At 42.2% G+C, this 16,553-nt stretch overlaps 2 protein-coding genes across 2 annotated transcripts in view; both read left to right on the top strand.

Moving 5' to 3' along the window:
- Nucleotides 1-11,830, top strand: part of PLAAT3 (phospholipase A and acyltransferase 3) — a 33,146-nt gene extending 21,316 nt beyond the window's left edge. The window contains exon 5 of the mRNA XM_010376678.2: nt 11,561-11,830. Within this exon, the coding sequence (XP_010374980.1) occupies nt 11,561-11,662 (102 nt within the window). The 3' untranslated portion in view covers nt 11,663-11,830. The remainder of the gene's footprint in view (nt 1-11,560) is intronic.
- A 3,489-nt stretch (nt 11,831-15,319) lies between these two features.
- On the top strand, nt 15,320-15,687 carry LOC115893667 (40S ribosomal protein S27). The gene has a single exon (XM_030918861.1). It carries the CDS (start codon nt 15,358-15,360, stop codon nt 15,610-15,612), a length of 255 nt encoding a protein of 84 aa, XP_030774721.1. The 5' UTR covers nt 15,320-15,357; the 3' UTR covers nt 15,613-15,687.
- The last annotated feature ends 866 nt before the right edge of the window (nt 15,688-16,553 follow it).

Below are 16,553 nucleotides of genomic sequence, written 5' to 3'. Positions count from 1 at the left end.
GGAGGATTACCATGTGAATTAAATAAGAGCATGTTTATTCTTAGCACAGTGCTGACTCAAAAAATTCACTGAATACATTGTAGTAGTAAAAATAGTCATAATTATCCTCTTTTTTTTTTTTGCTTGGTTCATCCAGTGCCTGGTCCACTGGCCTCTGTGGGCCACAGTGACTTGAATGGGAAGACATTGACTAACACCACTTGTAGGAATCACTGTTACTCTCTTCACACTGCTGATAACCAGCTGTGCTTACTACACCAACCCTCATGTTTGTTAGGTGGTTCCTACACCTGTCTACAGTGAGATATTAGTTACCTTTAAACGGGTATCCTCTTACCTTTTTTCAATCAGTTGGGTTATTAATATTCAACAACTAGTTATCTATGAATGTTAAAGGTGATCAACTTAGAAATTGAGTAGGTGGTACATAGCTAACTAGGTAAAGAAAGGGCAGTATTGCCAATGTTTGTGAAGACTGCAGTCTGTCGGTCATGGTCTGGCTTCAACTTCCCCGAGAGTTGATAAGAGCTTTCTTCTGGGGAATCAGTGGGCAGGGCCATGAGAAGTTTGTTAGTGCCCGAATATTGGCAGGTTTCAAAAGGTGATGCAATGAAAGCAGGAGACCAGGGGATAGTGGCACTTACCACATCTATCTCTTGGGGATAACAGCCTTCAAAACATTTGTCTCTTGTTTTTCTTTTCTTAAAACAATTTTACTTTAGGCTTGGCACAGTGGCTCACGTCTGTAATCCCAGCACTTTGGGAGACTGAAGCAGGCAGACCACTTGAGGTCAGGAGTTTGAGACCAGCCTGGCAAACATGGTGAAACCCCGTCTCCACTAAAAATACAAAGGCCGGGTGCGGTGGCTCACGCCTGTAATCCCAGCACTTTGGGAGGCCAAGGTGGGTGGATCATGAGGTCAGGAGATCGCAACCATCCTGGCTAACATGGTGAAACCCCGTCTCTACTAAAAATACAAAAACTTAGCCAGACTTGGTGGTGGGTACCTGTGGTCCCAGCTACTTGGGAGGCTGAGGCAGGAGAATGGTGTGAACCCAGGAGGCAGAGCTTGTAGTGAGCCGAGATGGCACCACTGCACTCCAGCCTGGGCAATGGAGCGAGACTCCATCCCCCCCCGCAAAAAAAAAAAAAAATGGCTGGGCGTGGTGGTGAGCATCTGTAATCCCAACTACTTGGGAGACTGAGGCAAGATAATCACTTGAACCCGGGAGGCGGAGGTTGCAGTGAGCCCAGATCACACCATTGCACTCCAGCCTAGGCAACAGAGCGAGACCCAGTCTCCAAAAAAAATAGAGATGAGGTCTCATTCTGTTACCAAGGCTGGTCTTGAACTCCTGAGCTCAAATTATCCTAATGCCTCAGCCTCCCAAAGTGCTAGGATTATAGACATAAGCCACTGTGCCCAGCTACATTTGTCTCTTGAGTCACACTTGATGAGGCATGGCTGTCATCTTGGTATCTCTCTTTACTAGCATCCTAGAAATTCCTTTCTGTTCCCTGCTGTATTAATGCTTTTATCCTCTGTAGTTCACATCTTTCTCTTTTTTGGTTTATGCCCTTGTTTTGGTAGACTACTTCCCCTAATAGTTTACTGAGAAATGGTACATTTATAAAAGGTCCCTAGGCAGGCATGGTGGCATGTGCCTGTAATCCCAGCTACTCAAGAGGCTGAGGCACAAGAATTGCTTGAACTCAGGAGGCGGAGGTTGTTGCAGTGAGCTGAGATCACACCACTGTACTCCAGCCTGGGTGACAGAGTGAGACTTGGTCTAAACAAAACAAAACAAAAAAACCAAGAAACAAACAAACAAACAAAACAAGATCTTGCAATGCCTGAAAATATCTTCATTTTATCATCACATTTGATTAAGGCTGGGTATTGAATTCTAGGTTAGAAACAGTATTTTTTTTTCAGAATTTTGAAGGCATTGGTTTATTGTCATCTAGTTTTTGCTACTGTGGTAGAGAAGTCTGAAGCTGTTCTGGTTTTTGATCCTTTGTATGTGATCGATTCTTTCTTTTCAGAACCGTATAGAATCTTCTCTTCATCCTCAGTGTTCTGAAATTTTATTACCTTGCACGGGTCTCTTTTCAGTATTGTGCCAGGTACTCAATGACTCCTGTCAGTTTGGAAACTCAGTTTCTTTAGTTCTGGGAAATGTTCCGTTTTGTGTTCTCTGGCACTCCTATTATTAGACTGTTGGACCCCCTAGACTGCTCTGCTGATTTTCTTATCTTCTCTCTCTTGTTTTCCATTTATGTATCTTTTTATTTATTTATTAAGACAGAGTCTCGTTTTGTCGCCCAGGCTAGAGCACAGTGGTGTGATGTTGGCTCACTGTAGCCTACACCTTCTGGGTTCAAGTGGTTCTCCTGTCTCAGCCTCCAGAGCGGCTGGGGCTACAGGCATGTGCCACCACAGCTGGGTAATTTTTGTATTTTTATTAGAGATGGGGTTTCCCCATATTGGCCAGGCTGGTGGGATTTCCCCATATTGGCCAGGCTGGTCTGGAATTCCTGACCTTAAGTGATCTGCCTGTTTCCGCCTCCCAAAGTGCTGAGATTACAGGTGTGAGCCACTGTGCCTGGCCCATTTATGTATCTTTTTAAATTTGAAAGTGAACATTGATTGACAGATTTAGGTATAATAGAAGTTTTTGTTTGTTTGCTTGCTTTTTAAGTAGCAGTGACAATATTAGCATAAGAAAGGGAAACATGATAAAAAATTGAGTTGCATCATTAGTGATCTTGCATTATGAGGTTTTTACTTACTCATGGTAAAACTCATGCTCCTATGCAGCAAGAAACTCCAAATACAGAGTATAAGACAACCCTGGGAATCAATAAGACACTTTCTGAAATTCAGAGTGCTACATTAAGAATATTTGGTAGGTTTCCAAAATATATCCTAATTATCTCATTTAGTTATTCTTTCAGCAGTTGTTAATAGAATAAACAATGGGTCTGACCAGGCGTGGTGGCTCACACTTGTAATCCCAGCACTTTGGGAGGCCAAGGCGGGTAGATCACCTAAGGTCAGGAGTTCGAGACCACAGTGGCCAAGATGGTGAAACCTCATCTCTACTAAAAATACAAAAATTAGCTGGCCGTGATGGCGGGCACCTGTAATCCCAGCTACTACGGAGGCTAAGGCAGGAGAATCACTTGAACTAGGGAGGCAGAGGTTGCAGTGGACTGAGATTGCGCCACTGCACAACAGAGCAAGATTCCATCTCAAAAAAAAAAAAAAAAAAAAAAAGAGGTCCACAAGTTTATATAAGTGGAGGATTTTTTGTCAACACAAAATTGTTACATAATTAGTAAACTACATTGTCATTAGGAACAAATGCTATTTTTAATTTTAATTTTTTTAGAGAATGGTCTTTCTCTGTTGCCCAGGCTGGAGTGCAGTGCCACAACCTCAGCTCACTACTGCCTCAACCTCCCAGGTTCAAGTGATCCTCCCACCTCAGCTTCCCAAGCAGCTAGGACTAGGCCAGGTGCAGTGGCTCATGCCTGTAATCCCAGCACTTTGTGAGCCTGAGGTGGGCAGATCACTTGAGGCCAGAAGTTCGAGACCAGCCTGGCCAACATGGTGAAACCCCGTCTCTACTAAAAATACAAAAATTAGCCGGGCGTGATCGCAGGCACCTGTAATCCCAACTACTCAGGAGGCTGAGGCAGGAGAATCGCTTGAACTCTGGAGGTGGAGGTTGTAGTGAGCCAAGATTGCACCACTGCACTCTAGCCTGGGCAACAGAGCGAGACTCTGTCTCAAACACACACACACACACAATAGCTGGGACTGGGGGTGCACATCACCATGCCCGGCTGATTTTTGTATTTTTTGTAGACATAGGGTCTCACTTTGTTGTCTCGGCTGGTCTTAAACTCCTAGGCTCTAGCAACCCTCCTGCCTCAGCCTCCCAAAGTGCTAGAATTATAGGCGTGAGCCACTGCGCCTGGCCACAAATGCTATTGAGAGTAATTAAATAAAATTCCAAATCTTGAAATAGTAAAATAAGAAATGTTTTATACCATTATTCTTTTTGTTAACAATAATTTAACCCTTGCAAAATGAAACAATACAAATTGAACACATCACACTTTTCTTCCTGTGACTTTGGCCCTACCCATCTACCCATTCACTTGAAAGAGGCAAAACAATGATAACCAACAATGAAACAGCATGAACAATTCTACTTGATCCCATCACAGAAAATGAAGCCAGAACATTCTACAACACAAACAGAGGTGCCATCTCTACTGCTTCTAAAGATTTCCTCTTTCATTTCTTGGTCTAGAATGGGGGTTTCTCAGCCTCAGCACTAGTGACATTATGGGCCAGATAATTCTTCATTGTCGTGTCCTGTCCTGTGCACTATAGGATGTTTAGCAGCATCCCTGGTCTCTACACACTATATACCAGTAGCATCCCACAGCCAGATGTAAGAACCAAAAATGTCTGTAGACATTGCCAAATTCCCCCCACAGGGAAAAGCCGTCTCCAGTTGAGAACTAGTAACTTAGGTGAGTAATGATCACTGACACATGCTGCGAGTCAAATTAACATAGAACTTCTGGCTGGGCGCAGTGGCTCACGCCTGTAATCCCAAGACTTTGAGAGGCCGAGGCAGGTGGATTACGAGGTCAAGAGATCGAGACCATCCTGGCCAACATGGTGAAACCCCATTTCTACTAAAAATACAAAAATTAGCTGGGCGTGGTGGTGCGCACCTGTAGTATTAGCTACTCGGGAGGCTGAGGCAGGAGAATCACTTGAACCCAGGAGGTGGAGGTTGCAGCGAGCCGAGATTGCGCCATTGCACTCCAGGTGGGCAACAAGAGCAAAACTCTGTCTCAAAGAAAAAAGAGACCTTTGATGCATGCCCCATCTTGCTAGAGATGATAGATTTAGTACAAACTGGAAAATGTCCACCAGTATTTTTCTTTGTAAGCACTGTCAGTGAAGTGACTTTCCTTTTCATTTAACTCATGAGGATAATTTTTTTTTTTTGAGACGGAGTCTCGCGCCGTCGCCCAGGCTGGAGTGCAGTGGCACGATCAACGCTCACTGCAAGCTCCGCCACCTCCCGGGTTCATGCCATTCTCCTGCCTCAGCCTCCCTAGAAGCTGGGACTACAGATGCCCGCCACCGCGCCCGGCTAATTTTTTTGTATTTTCAGTAGAGACGGGGTTTCACCGTGTCAGCCAGGATGGTCTCGATTTCCTGACCTCGTGATCTGCACGCCTCGGCCTCCCAAAGTGCTGGGATTACAGGCGTGAGCCACTGCGCCCGGCCAACGATATTTTTGTTTTAAAGAGTCTGATCAATCATTATGTTTATTTGTGCTGAGCTCTTTGAAGCAGACTAGATTTTCCTTCAAAAGAATATTTATGATCAATCAAATTTCCCGAGAAGAAAGGGAAACAATGAATTTAAACTAAAATGTAATTTGTGCTTTATATGCCTAAGAATATTCTAAAAAAAGATTCTCCTACTTTCCACCTACCTAAAAATATTTACGTTTCAAAAAAGGTATATTTTAGTAGAATCTTGTAAAGAAGCTTTCATACTGAATAGCACTTAAAAAAAAAAAAGCAACCAGAAGCTATACTCACAATGAAGTCTAGTCTGAGTGAGAGAAAATATTAAGGTAAAAAGAAATTGAAGATGTGTCTGGTGGCAATATATACACACACACACACACACACATATATATATACACACACACACACATATATATATACACACACACACATATATATACACACACACACATATATATACACACACACACATATATACACACACACATATATACACACACACATATATATACACACACACACATATATATACACACACACACACACATATATACACACACACATATATATACACACATATGTATACACACACATATATAACATAAATCTGGATAAATTGTGGGGTATTATTTTGAAATTACTGTAAATGAAACTGAATTTCTATACAAATATTTTATTTCTTTTAAAATGATTTATTTATTATTTTTTGTATACTTGATCACTGTTGGAAAATATACAACTATTTCATAACCATTCTTATATTGTGACCTCTAACAGTCTAAATTCCATTGCTTTCGGAATAATGCTACACTCGCCACTTCTTCTTTAATCCACCCTATAACGTTGTTGAAAGTGAAGGCAGCACATTAGCACTTTCTTTTTTCCAGAAATGATTCAGATTTCCCTAAATCAGGGCTTAAATCAGAAGAACTTTGTAGTATAAATGTATACATGTCTGTAGTCTGGTAGAATTTGTTTGCCCACTTAAAAAAAAAAAACAAAACAGTCTTCTTACTATTTCTAATGAGAGACAGCTTTTCTCTTTCACAATATCCTGATTTAAGACCTGTGACACACACCAGGTAGCCCATTTTCATGATCACAAATCCTGTAATAATAACACAGCAGCTGGACTTTCAGTCTGCAGCATGAAAATGATCAATGGCATCTGAAGGTAGCACTGACTCTTGGAGAGAGAGGTTTTCCCATAAAGTTTGCGCTATTAAGACTAACTAGCTTCCAACAGTCTTGGGTTTAATCATACTCTTTGACTATGTACAAAGCATGACTACAAACAATGAGGTTGTTGTTGTTTTCCTTGACAAAGTATCTTTTGTATGAACCAGTTGCATCAGCATTTGTTTTCACATCTTGAGATTCTATAAAGAACTAGGGACATATTATTCCTCCTCCATTATCTGCAAACTATTTCTCCCACCCTGACACAGAGCTTAGCCAGGAAAATGCTGGATACAAGTGATTTTATGCAGGCTCCCTAGCAAGTTAACCCAACAGAACCATGGGTGCCACAAAACCATGCCTAATTATCTTTTAGAGGAACATTTAAAGACTTATCAGCAGTCAAACCTCAGGTTGGTAGCTCCATCCAAACTTTGGTCATCTGGTCATCATGAATTCTGTCTGTTAAAACTACTTTTTTTTTTTTTTTTTTGAGATGGAGTCTCACTCTGTCGCCCAGGCTGGAGTGCAGTGGCATGATCTCGGCTCACTGCAACCACTGTCTCCTGGGTTCAAGCGATTCTCCTGCCTCAGCCTCCTGAGTAGCTGGGATTACAGGTGCCTGCCACCACGCCCAGCTGATTTTTGTATGTTTAGTAGAGACGAGGTTTCACCATGTTGATCAGGCTGGTCTCGAACTCCTGACCTCATCATCCGCGTGCCTCGGCCTCCCAAAGTGCTGGGATTAGAAGCATGAGCTGCTGTGCCTGGCCATCTGTTGAAACTTATATGTGACCAATGTTGAGAAGAGTTTGGAGATCTTCAGTGGTTAAAAATATATATGTATCTTGATGCTACCGAGACTTATCTGGGCCATAAATGTGTTTAATGTCAGGAAACACATAGCTGTGGTTAACCTCAGGAAACATAGCAGTGTAATTAACCCAAGGTGCCCAGAACTGATCTCTCAGCAGCCAGAACTCATGATGGCAAAACTCACAGCCGAGTGTTGTGGTATATTGTGATAGTTTCCTTTCTGTTTTGGGAGGGAGGTGGAGGGAGTTCTTTTTTCTTGATGATAATTATTACTTCCTTTCATTACTGAGTTTTCTTTGTATCTATTGTCAATTCTTCCCACACGATCCAATTAACTCTCAGTACAGTTCTCCACAAGGGAAATCACATCAAGTAATCTACCAGTTCTTGTTTATTTTGCTTGGACACATCTATCCCAGGGATGGCCCTTCTTCCCTCTGTGCTGGTTGCTCCTTGGCCAATTGCATGGCTGTCATCCTGGACTCCCCTTTGCTGTCATCCTTGGGATTTCCTTTCCTTCTCTTGGATCGCGTTCTCTGATTCTATGATCTCTTAGTTTTCTGGTTCTTTGCTCTTTCTCTTATTTAGGTAGATCACATCCTCCGGAAGTTGCTTTAGGTTAGAAACACAGTACAATGGGAGAGGATGATGGTTATGGCAGTCCTCAACATGCTGGGCTCTGAAGTCACAATGCTCCAATCTGGATTGATAAGTGCATTCTTTTCCTATTGCTGCTGTAACAAATTACTACAAAGTTAGCGGCTTAAGACTCCACAATTTATTAGCAACAGTTCTGTGGGCCAGAAGTCTAAAATGAGTTTCACTGGGCTAAAATCAAAGCATTGACATTCTTTTCTGGTGTCTGTAGGAGAGAATCAATTTTCTTGCCTTTTCCAACTTCTAGAGGTTACTAGCATTCCTTGGCGTATAGTCCCCATCTATCTTCAAAGTTAGAGCAATGGCTGGTTGAGTCTTATATTGCATCACTGTGACACTGACTCTTCGGTCTGTCTTCTACATTTTAAGGAACTTTGTAATTACATTGGGCCCACCTGAATAATCTAGGATAATTTCCTCTTTTTTTTTGTTTTTATTTTTTTGAGACAGAGTCTTGCTCTGTTGCCCAGGCTGGAGTGCAGTGGCATGATTTCAGCTCACTGCAACCTCTGCCTCCTGGGTTCAAGTGATTCTCCTGCCTCAGCCTCCCGAGTAGCTGGGATTACACACACCCGCCACCACGCCTGGCTAATTTTTGTATTTTTAGTAGAGACGGGGTTTCACCATATTGGCCAGGCTGGTCTTGAACTAACCTCGTGATCCACCTTCCTCGGCCTCCCAAAGTGCTGGGATTACAGGCGTGAGCCACCGCACCTGGCCCGATTGTTTGGTTGTTGTTTTTTACTTTGGTTTCTATTTCTTTATTTTTCTGCTATTCCTTTTGAGAGATTTCCTTAACCTTTCTATTGAGTTTGTTATTTCTGTCATATTTTTATTTTCTATGAAAGATTTTTATTCTCTCAATATTCCATTATTTTTTATAGTACCATGTTCTTATTTATTGGATGCAATATGCTCTTATTCTCCAATGATAATTTTTACACTCGATCTTAGCCAAAAGGCTGAGAAGCGATCTAATGATAGTTTTTAAAAGGGCGGTTTCTTTTCTAGATATGGTTTCTGTTTCTCCAGATTGCTATTTGTTTTTGTCTTCAATTTTAGAGGCCTTCTTCAGATGTTTGGTATGTTGGTTGTATGCTCATGATTAAAGGTACGCTTGCTGGATGGGGCGCGGTGGCTCACGCCTGTAATCCCAACACTTTGGGAGGCCGAGGCGGGTGAATCACAAGGTCAGGAGTTCGAGAGCAGTCTGGCCAACATGGTAAAACCCCGTCTGTACTAAAAATACAAAAATTAGCCAGGTGTGGTGGCGGGCACCTGTAATCCCAGCTACTTGGGAGGCCGAGGCAGGAGAATCGCTGGAAACCGGAAGGCGGAGCTTGCTGTGAGCTGAGATTGTGCCACTGCACTCCAGCCTGGGCAACAAGAGCAAAACTCAGTCTCAAAAAAAAAAAAAAAAAAAAAAAAGTGCACTTGCAACCATCATGTTCAGTTGAATTCAAAGAAAACCAATTCATATTACGTAGTGTAAACTAAAATAGTTAACAAATTATATCCTAAAAACAAGGTCTGTTGGTTAAATGTTGTGTGCCCTAGGTTTTAAAATGACAACATCTAAATACAATTTCTGCTTTTAAATTTGTTAAGCTAAATATGTATTGGTTCTTTTTATTTTAGAATCCTTAACGCATCTTAAACAGTTCTTTTTTTCCAAGAGAAATTACAAATAACATTTCTGTCAAGTGGTACTAGTGTAAAGCCACCTTTCTTATATTTATGGTTTTGGTTTTTCAGTTTTACACACAATAATACTCACTGTCTTACTATCAGAAAATTATTTTGACCAAGATTTATTATTCAACTTCATAGGTTAGGAAAGAGATGCTAATTCTTTCTCCCTATGTTTTCTTTGTTATTATTCTCTTGCCCTCTATATATACTGGCCTCTAATGTATACTGTAAAATCATTATGTTGTTGAGATCACTTCATTATGATTTATGTAACAGAGTATCTCACCTCTTTCTTGCTGTATTGCCCAGGATGGAGTCCAATGGTGCGATCTTCACTCACTGCAAATTCCACTTCCTGGGTTCAAGTGATTTTCCTGCCTCAGCCTCCTGAGTACCTGGGACTATAGGCACATGCCCACCAGGCCTGGCTAATTTTTGTATTTTTTGTAGAGACAGGGTTTTGCCACGTTGGCTGGGTTTGTCTGGAACTCCTGGCCTCAAGTGATCCACCTGTCTCGGCCTCCCAAAGTGCTGGGATTACAGGCGTGAGCCACTGCACCCAGCTGAGCATCTCACCTCTTTCATACTGTTTGCTGAACAGTTTTCAGTTTGTCAAAAAAAAAGTGGGAGTTTGCTACTGGATGGAGCTCTGAGTGAGTGGAGGTGGGCATAGGGGCAGTAGCTTGCCAACTTTGAGTTTCACTGCAGGATGATCTGGGTGGGCTGTTTGGGAATTCCCAGTTTTGGTATCTTTTGTTATTTGCATTTGGGCCAGATTCCCCAGAAAAGTCTTCTGGACTCCTGTGTGGAGGGTAAATTTCTGGGAACAGAGAGGGGTAGGAGGTCTGGGAGTCTCACATTTAGCATCTTTACAGTCTCAATCTCTTGTTTGTGGTATGATACCCACATTCTCACATGTGCTTCTAGGTTTCTAGGCCCCTAAGCCTTCTGTTGTACCCTCTGCAGAGAATAAACTTTCAGACTTCTGTTGGGGGTCAGGGAGGAGGTTCAGGGACCAGCTAAAGCTCTCTTTCATTCTTTCCCACTTCCAGAGGCACCTGGGTTTAATATGTGATCCTTTTGGAGTATTCTTTTGTATAGTTAGGGTTTATCCTCAGTTTTTTCCACTGCTGCCTTAGGATTTAGTGTTTTCTGAATTCTTGTGGAATTATGCCTTAAACAAATGCCTTAGTTTACTTTTAGTTGAGTTTCAGGAGGCAGTATAATTGGATATATATTCAATTTTTACCCGGGAATTTACTTTTACTTTTGAAACACTTTTTTTTCCTAATACAAACAAGTCAGATATCCTAATAATTCTAAGTATAACATCACTACTATTTATAGTTGAGTCATTTATTTAAGAACATGTGAAGAGTACCTCCATCCTCCATGCCTGGCAGGACCAAGCACTGGGGATAGAGTGATAAACAAGACAGCCGAGTTCCTTGCTCTTATGGAGGTCATAGGTTACTGACTATTCAATAACAATTCCTCCCTGACTCCACCTTTGCTTCTAGAGCTCCCCATTGGCCAGCCAAGATCTTGACCATCCTTGCATCAGCTCCCTATCCTTTCCACAGCCACGCTCTGAGGATTTATATGCTTTAAATACCCACATGGTGAATCCAGTTTTCCATCTTTGGTTCCATGTAAATCTCAGGCCAGCTGGCTCTAGTCAGGAATTCTTTCCCCATCCAGCTCTCTCCTCCCCTCTTCCCTACCAATGTTTGTTGACTCCTTAGTTTGGCCAGGGAGGCCAAGGGGCATGTGAGGTACCCCAAGCTGAACGTTCCTGCTGAATATGCAGCCTGTACTCTGAATCCTGACGCAGAGTCTGACCCACCCTCCTCTTTGTTGCAGGTCAGAGATGTTGTCATCGCTGCAAGTGTTGCAGGAATGGGCTTGGCAGCCATGGGCCTTATTGGAGTCATGTTCTCAAGAAATAAGCGACAAAAGCAGTAACTGAAAAAGACTGTCCTGTCAGCGATGACTTTATACATCAAGGGGATCTTGTTTTGCTAGCGTTTGGGGTTTGGTTTGTGGATTTCATTGTGATTTATAATAAGGCTTATTTTCACAGAATAAAATAAAGTACAACGAGGGAGGATTTTATTGGGGGAAATGCAGCAAGAACTGCCTGGTGTGAATTCTGTTCAGGGAACAGCGGGCTCTCTTCCTGGCCAGGGTTTTCTTTCATTTTCTTTTTGCGTGCTGTGTTCTTTGCATTGCAGCAAGCAGGGTCCAGCTCCAGTTATCGCAACTAGAGGGCGTTTCTGGTAGTCAGAATACATGTGGGGCGGAAGGGAGACAGACAGACGTAATACACAAGAATAGAAACCAGCAGACAGCTGGGACTCTTGGCCTGGAACTAGATCTGAGATGGCCTCTGAGACTCAGCAGCTGGAGTCCGTAGATGCTCAGCCGAGTTGAAAAAAAAAAGTCCTTGGCTATCAGGAAATTTCGTATAGGTGCTTGCCAATCTTACTAAAATTTCCGTTATTTTCCTCTGCTCCACACGTCTTCCCTCCGCCTTGTTGCTTCCATCTCCTTAGCACTCCTGCTTCCTCACCGCTTCTGCTTGCCATGATCCCCAAGTCTCTGACCCACATTCCTGCCTGCTCTTCTCCCACATCTGCTCAGATTCTTTCCCTGCGGTCTGTCTGCGGGTCCACGCTCCCAGTGCCACCCCCAGGAGATAATCTGATAGGCTCAGTTCGCCGGCTAACTCGACTTTCCCATTGGCTACCTTTGGGTCAGGTGATCTCCACTAGATGTATCACCTATGCCTGATGGTGGGTCACAGGGTGCAAATGTTGCTTGAGAGCTTAGTGGGTTAGGGATGTGGCTGGGCTCATGGCTGACATCCCTGCTGCTGACTCCTTACGGGTCAGGCTGGGAGAAGGTGCCATGTTGTGTGGATGGTCATTTGAGGTCTTGCAGCTGTTGCTCGCTGGGCTTGGCAGGTGTTCAAAGTGACCATTTTTCTGAAGTGCTTTTTTTCGAGTATTCCTCAGACGTACTCCCCTGGGGCCGACGGTCCTTCCTTCCACAGGGTGATGCTTCCCTACTTGCTTGTGAATGTTTCCTTCATCTCCGGGTTGTCTGGGGACGGTTCTGTCTGTTGGAGGCCTGGGCAGGATTTACAAAGGGCTCCATGCCAGCTCCTTCCTGCTGGGTCCACATCTGGTGTAGGGTAAACACCTGCCCATTTAGTCCTAGTGTTGGTAGAAGAATCATTTTCTTTCAGTACAGTCTCCTTTTTTTTTTTTTTTTTTGTCCCAGCTCTTTAGATGTAGCACTTAATGCCAGTTCTCAAGCTCCCCAAACTTAAGGGACACAGGTCAATAAGCAGTGGGTCTTTGGAAGCTCGCTGTCTCACATGGTATAAGGTGAGGGGGACACAAAGAATGTAAACCTCCAAATTAAGTATGGGGGAAAAAAGAATGAGAAAAACAAACACAAAAAGGCGAAACAGAAACACCTGGTTCAGTTAAAAACAACAACAAAACAAAACAAAAAAACCCAAAACCAAACCACACAATAAATGAGAAAAAAATTACATAAAACAGATGACATGTATAGAAATAAAAAAATAGAATGGAGGAACTAATTCCAAATTTATAAGTAAACCTAAGTGGGCTAAATTTGCAAAGTAAAAGACAAACATTACACTGGATTAAAAAACAAATCCAGGGAATACAGTTTACAGCTGATATATTCAAAACATAAAAACACAGATAAAATATAAATAAAATCGGTACGGTGGTGTCTACCTGTAATCCCAGCTAGTTGGGAGGCTGAGGTAGGAAGATCCCTTGAGTCTAGAGTTAGAGAACAGCTTGTGCAACATAACGAGGCTGCCTAAAAAAAATATATATATATAATACCCATATATGTATATATATATGTGTGTATATATACATATATGTATACACACACACACACACACACACAAAGACTGAAATGGAAATGATAGACATTTTGCGTGTCAACTAGTCTGATGTGTTAAAAAGTTATCCAGGAGAAAAATCGGGGGTATGTGAAAGCTGCCCTAGATAGAAATGTTACATGCAAAACAAGTAAATGTGAAAACTATAAGAGCTATCTGGGATAATTGGAACATTTTAAATAGAGACTGGATATTAAAGAATATTAAGGAATTATTTACTTTATTAAGTGTGATAATGGCATTAGGCTTATGCAAACACATGCCCTAATTAAAAAAAAATGCAGATAAAGCAAATGTGGCAAAGTAATAAGTTTTTAATTGCGACAGTGGGTACATGGTAGGTGGGTAGTTATTGCACTATACTAGATTTTCCGGTACTTTTTGTGTGCCAAAAAACTTAACAAACATCTTTAATAATATCTGAAATTGTCGGGCACTGTGGCTCACGCTTGTAATTCCAGCACTTTGGGAGGCCGAGGCAGGCAGATTACCTGAGGTCGGGAGTTTGAGACCAGCCTGACCAACATGGAGAAACCCTATCTCTACTAAAAATGCAAAATTAGCCGGGCATGATGGCGCACACCTGTGATCCCAGCTACTCAGGAGGCTCAGGCAGGAGAATCACTTGAACCCAGAAGGCGGAGGTTGCAGTGAGCTGAGATGGCGCCATTGCCCTCCAGCCTGGACAACAAGAGCAAGATTCCGTCTAAAAAAAAAAAATCTGAAATTTGAACTTGAGATTTGAAATAAGACTTCTAAACCAACTTTAATAAATCATTTAATTTAAAAATTAGAAGAATAAAAACGGTATGCCAGGTAAATACAAAGAACTGGTGTACTAACTAAAAGTTGGTGTAGTTGTGTTGATATCAGAAAATATAGGCTTTAAAGCAAGTTATTAGTAGACAGAGGACAAAAAGGTTCTGATAAAAGTTTTAATTCACTAGAAATATGTAACTTGCTTGCATTTAATAAACCTCAAAATAATGAAATTTTTGACTGATTGCAAAGAGGAATTCATCATCTGCTGTTTAAAACAGAATACCTAAAAGTGGGTAATTAATAAGAAATGATTTGACTTCTTATAGTTCTGGAGGCTGAGAAGTCCAAGGTTAAGGGGGTGCATCTGGTGAGGGCCTTCTTGTTGGTAGAGACTCTCTACAGAGTCTGGAGGCAGCACAGGGCATCACATAGTGAGGAGGCTGAGTGTGCTAGCTCAGGTCTCTCTTCCTCTTTTTATAAAACCACCAGTCCCATTCCTGTGATAAACCACTAGTGATAAACCACTAATTCATTAACTCATTAATCCACGAATGGGTTAATCCATTCATGAGGGCAGAGCCTTTATGATCCCACCACCAATTAGAGGCTCTCCTCTCCTCTCCTCTCCTCTCCTCTCCTCTCCTCTCCTCTCCTCTCCTCCCCTCCCCTCCCCTCTCCTCTCTTCTCCCTCTCTCTTTCCCTTCCTTCCTCTCTTTCTCTTTCTTCCCTTTCTTTCTTTCTTCTTCTCTCTTTCTTTGTCTCTTTCTTTCTCCCTCCCTTCCTTCCTCTCTCTCTCTCTCTCTCTTTCTTTCTTTTTTTCCCCTCTCCTCCTCTCCTCTCCCCTCCCCTCTCCTCTCCTTTCCTTCCTTTCCTTTCTTCCTTTTTTTTTTTGAGATAGAATCTCACTCTGTCCTTTCCGGCAGTGACGACCTACCCACACGAGAACATGCCTCTCGCAAAGGATCTCCTTCATCCCTCCCCAGAAGAGGAGAAGAGGAAACACAAGAAGAAACGCCTGGTGCAGAGCCCCAATTCCTACTTCATGGATGTGAAATGCCCAGGATGCTATAAAATCACCACGGTCTTTAGCCATGCACAAACGGTAGTTTTGTGTGTTGGCTGCTCCACTGTCCTCTGCCAGCCTACAGGAGGAAAAGCAAGGCTTACAGAAGGATGTTCCTTTAGGAGGAAGCAGCACTAAAGGCACTCTGAATCAAGATGAGTGGGAAACCATCTCAATTAACACATTTTGGATTAAAAAAAAAAAGAAAAAAAAGAATCTCACTCTGTCACCGAGGCTGGAGTATAGTGGTGGGATCTCAGCTTACTGCAACCTCCGCTTCCTGGGTTCAAGCAATTCTCCTGTCTCAGCCTCCTGAAAAGGTGGGATTATGGGCATATGCCACCACGCTCTGCTAATTTTTCTATTTTTGGTAGAGATGGGGTTTTATCATGTTGGCCAGGCTGATCTTGAACTCCTGACCTCAGGTGATTTGCCCACCTCGGCCTCCCAAAGTGTTGGGATTACAGGCATAAGCCGCCACATCCTGCCAAAAGCCCCATCTTTCAATACTGCCACATTTGGGATTAAGTTTCAACATGAATTTTGGAGAGGACAAACAACATCATAGTGGGAGATCTAAATACACCTTTCTAAGGAACTGATGAATGAAGGAAACAAAAGTCTATAAAGACATAGAAAATTTACCAACAAACTTACTTAATGACCATATATAATATAATTGTGGAATACAGATTCTTTTCAATTGCACACCATGGAATATTTATGAGAGCTGAGCATAGCTTGGGTCTTAAAGTAAGACAACAAATTTTAGATTAGTAACATAGAAATAATCTTCTTTAACGGTAAAGCCATTAAATCAGGAATCAATAGCAAGAGATAACAAGAAAACCCTATACTTTCAGGAATGCTGGATACATTATGAGTCAAAAAAAAGAAAACGAATGGGAGTTAGATAATATTTAGGGCTGAATGATAACAAAAATACTAGATATCAATATTTGGACCATGCAGCTAAAGGGGTGCTTAGAAAAAACTTTGTAGTGTAAATCCTTACCTTAAGAAAGAAAGAGGTGACTGGGCATGGTGGCTTATGCCTGTAATCCCAGCACTTTGCGAGG

The sequence above is a fragment of the Rhinopithecus roxellana genome, chromosome 15, assembly GCF_007565055.1.
Source record: "Rhinopithecus roxellana isolate Shanxi Qingling chromosome 15, ASM756505v1, whole genome shotgun sequence".
In the NCBI taxonomy this organism is placed as follows: Eukaryota; Metazoa; Chordata; class Mammalia; order Primates; family Cercopithecidae; genus Rhinopithecus; species Rhinopithecus roxellana.
Note: the sequence above shows the minus strand (reverse complement) of the source record. Positions and strands in the feature narration are given on the sequence as shown.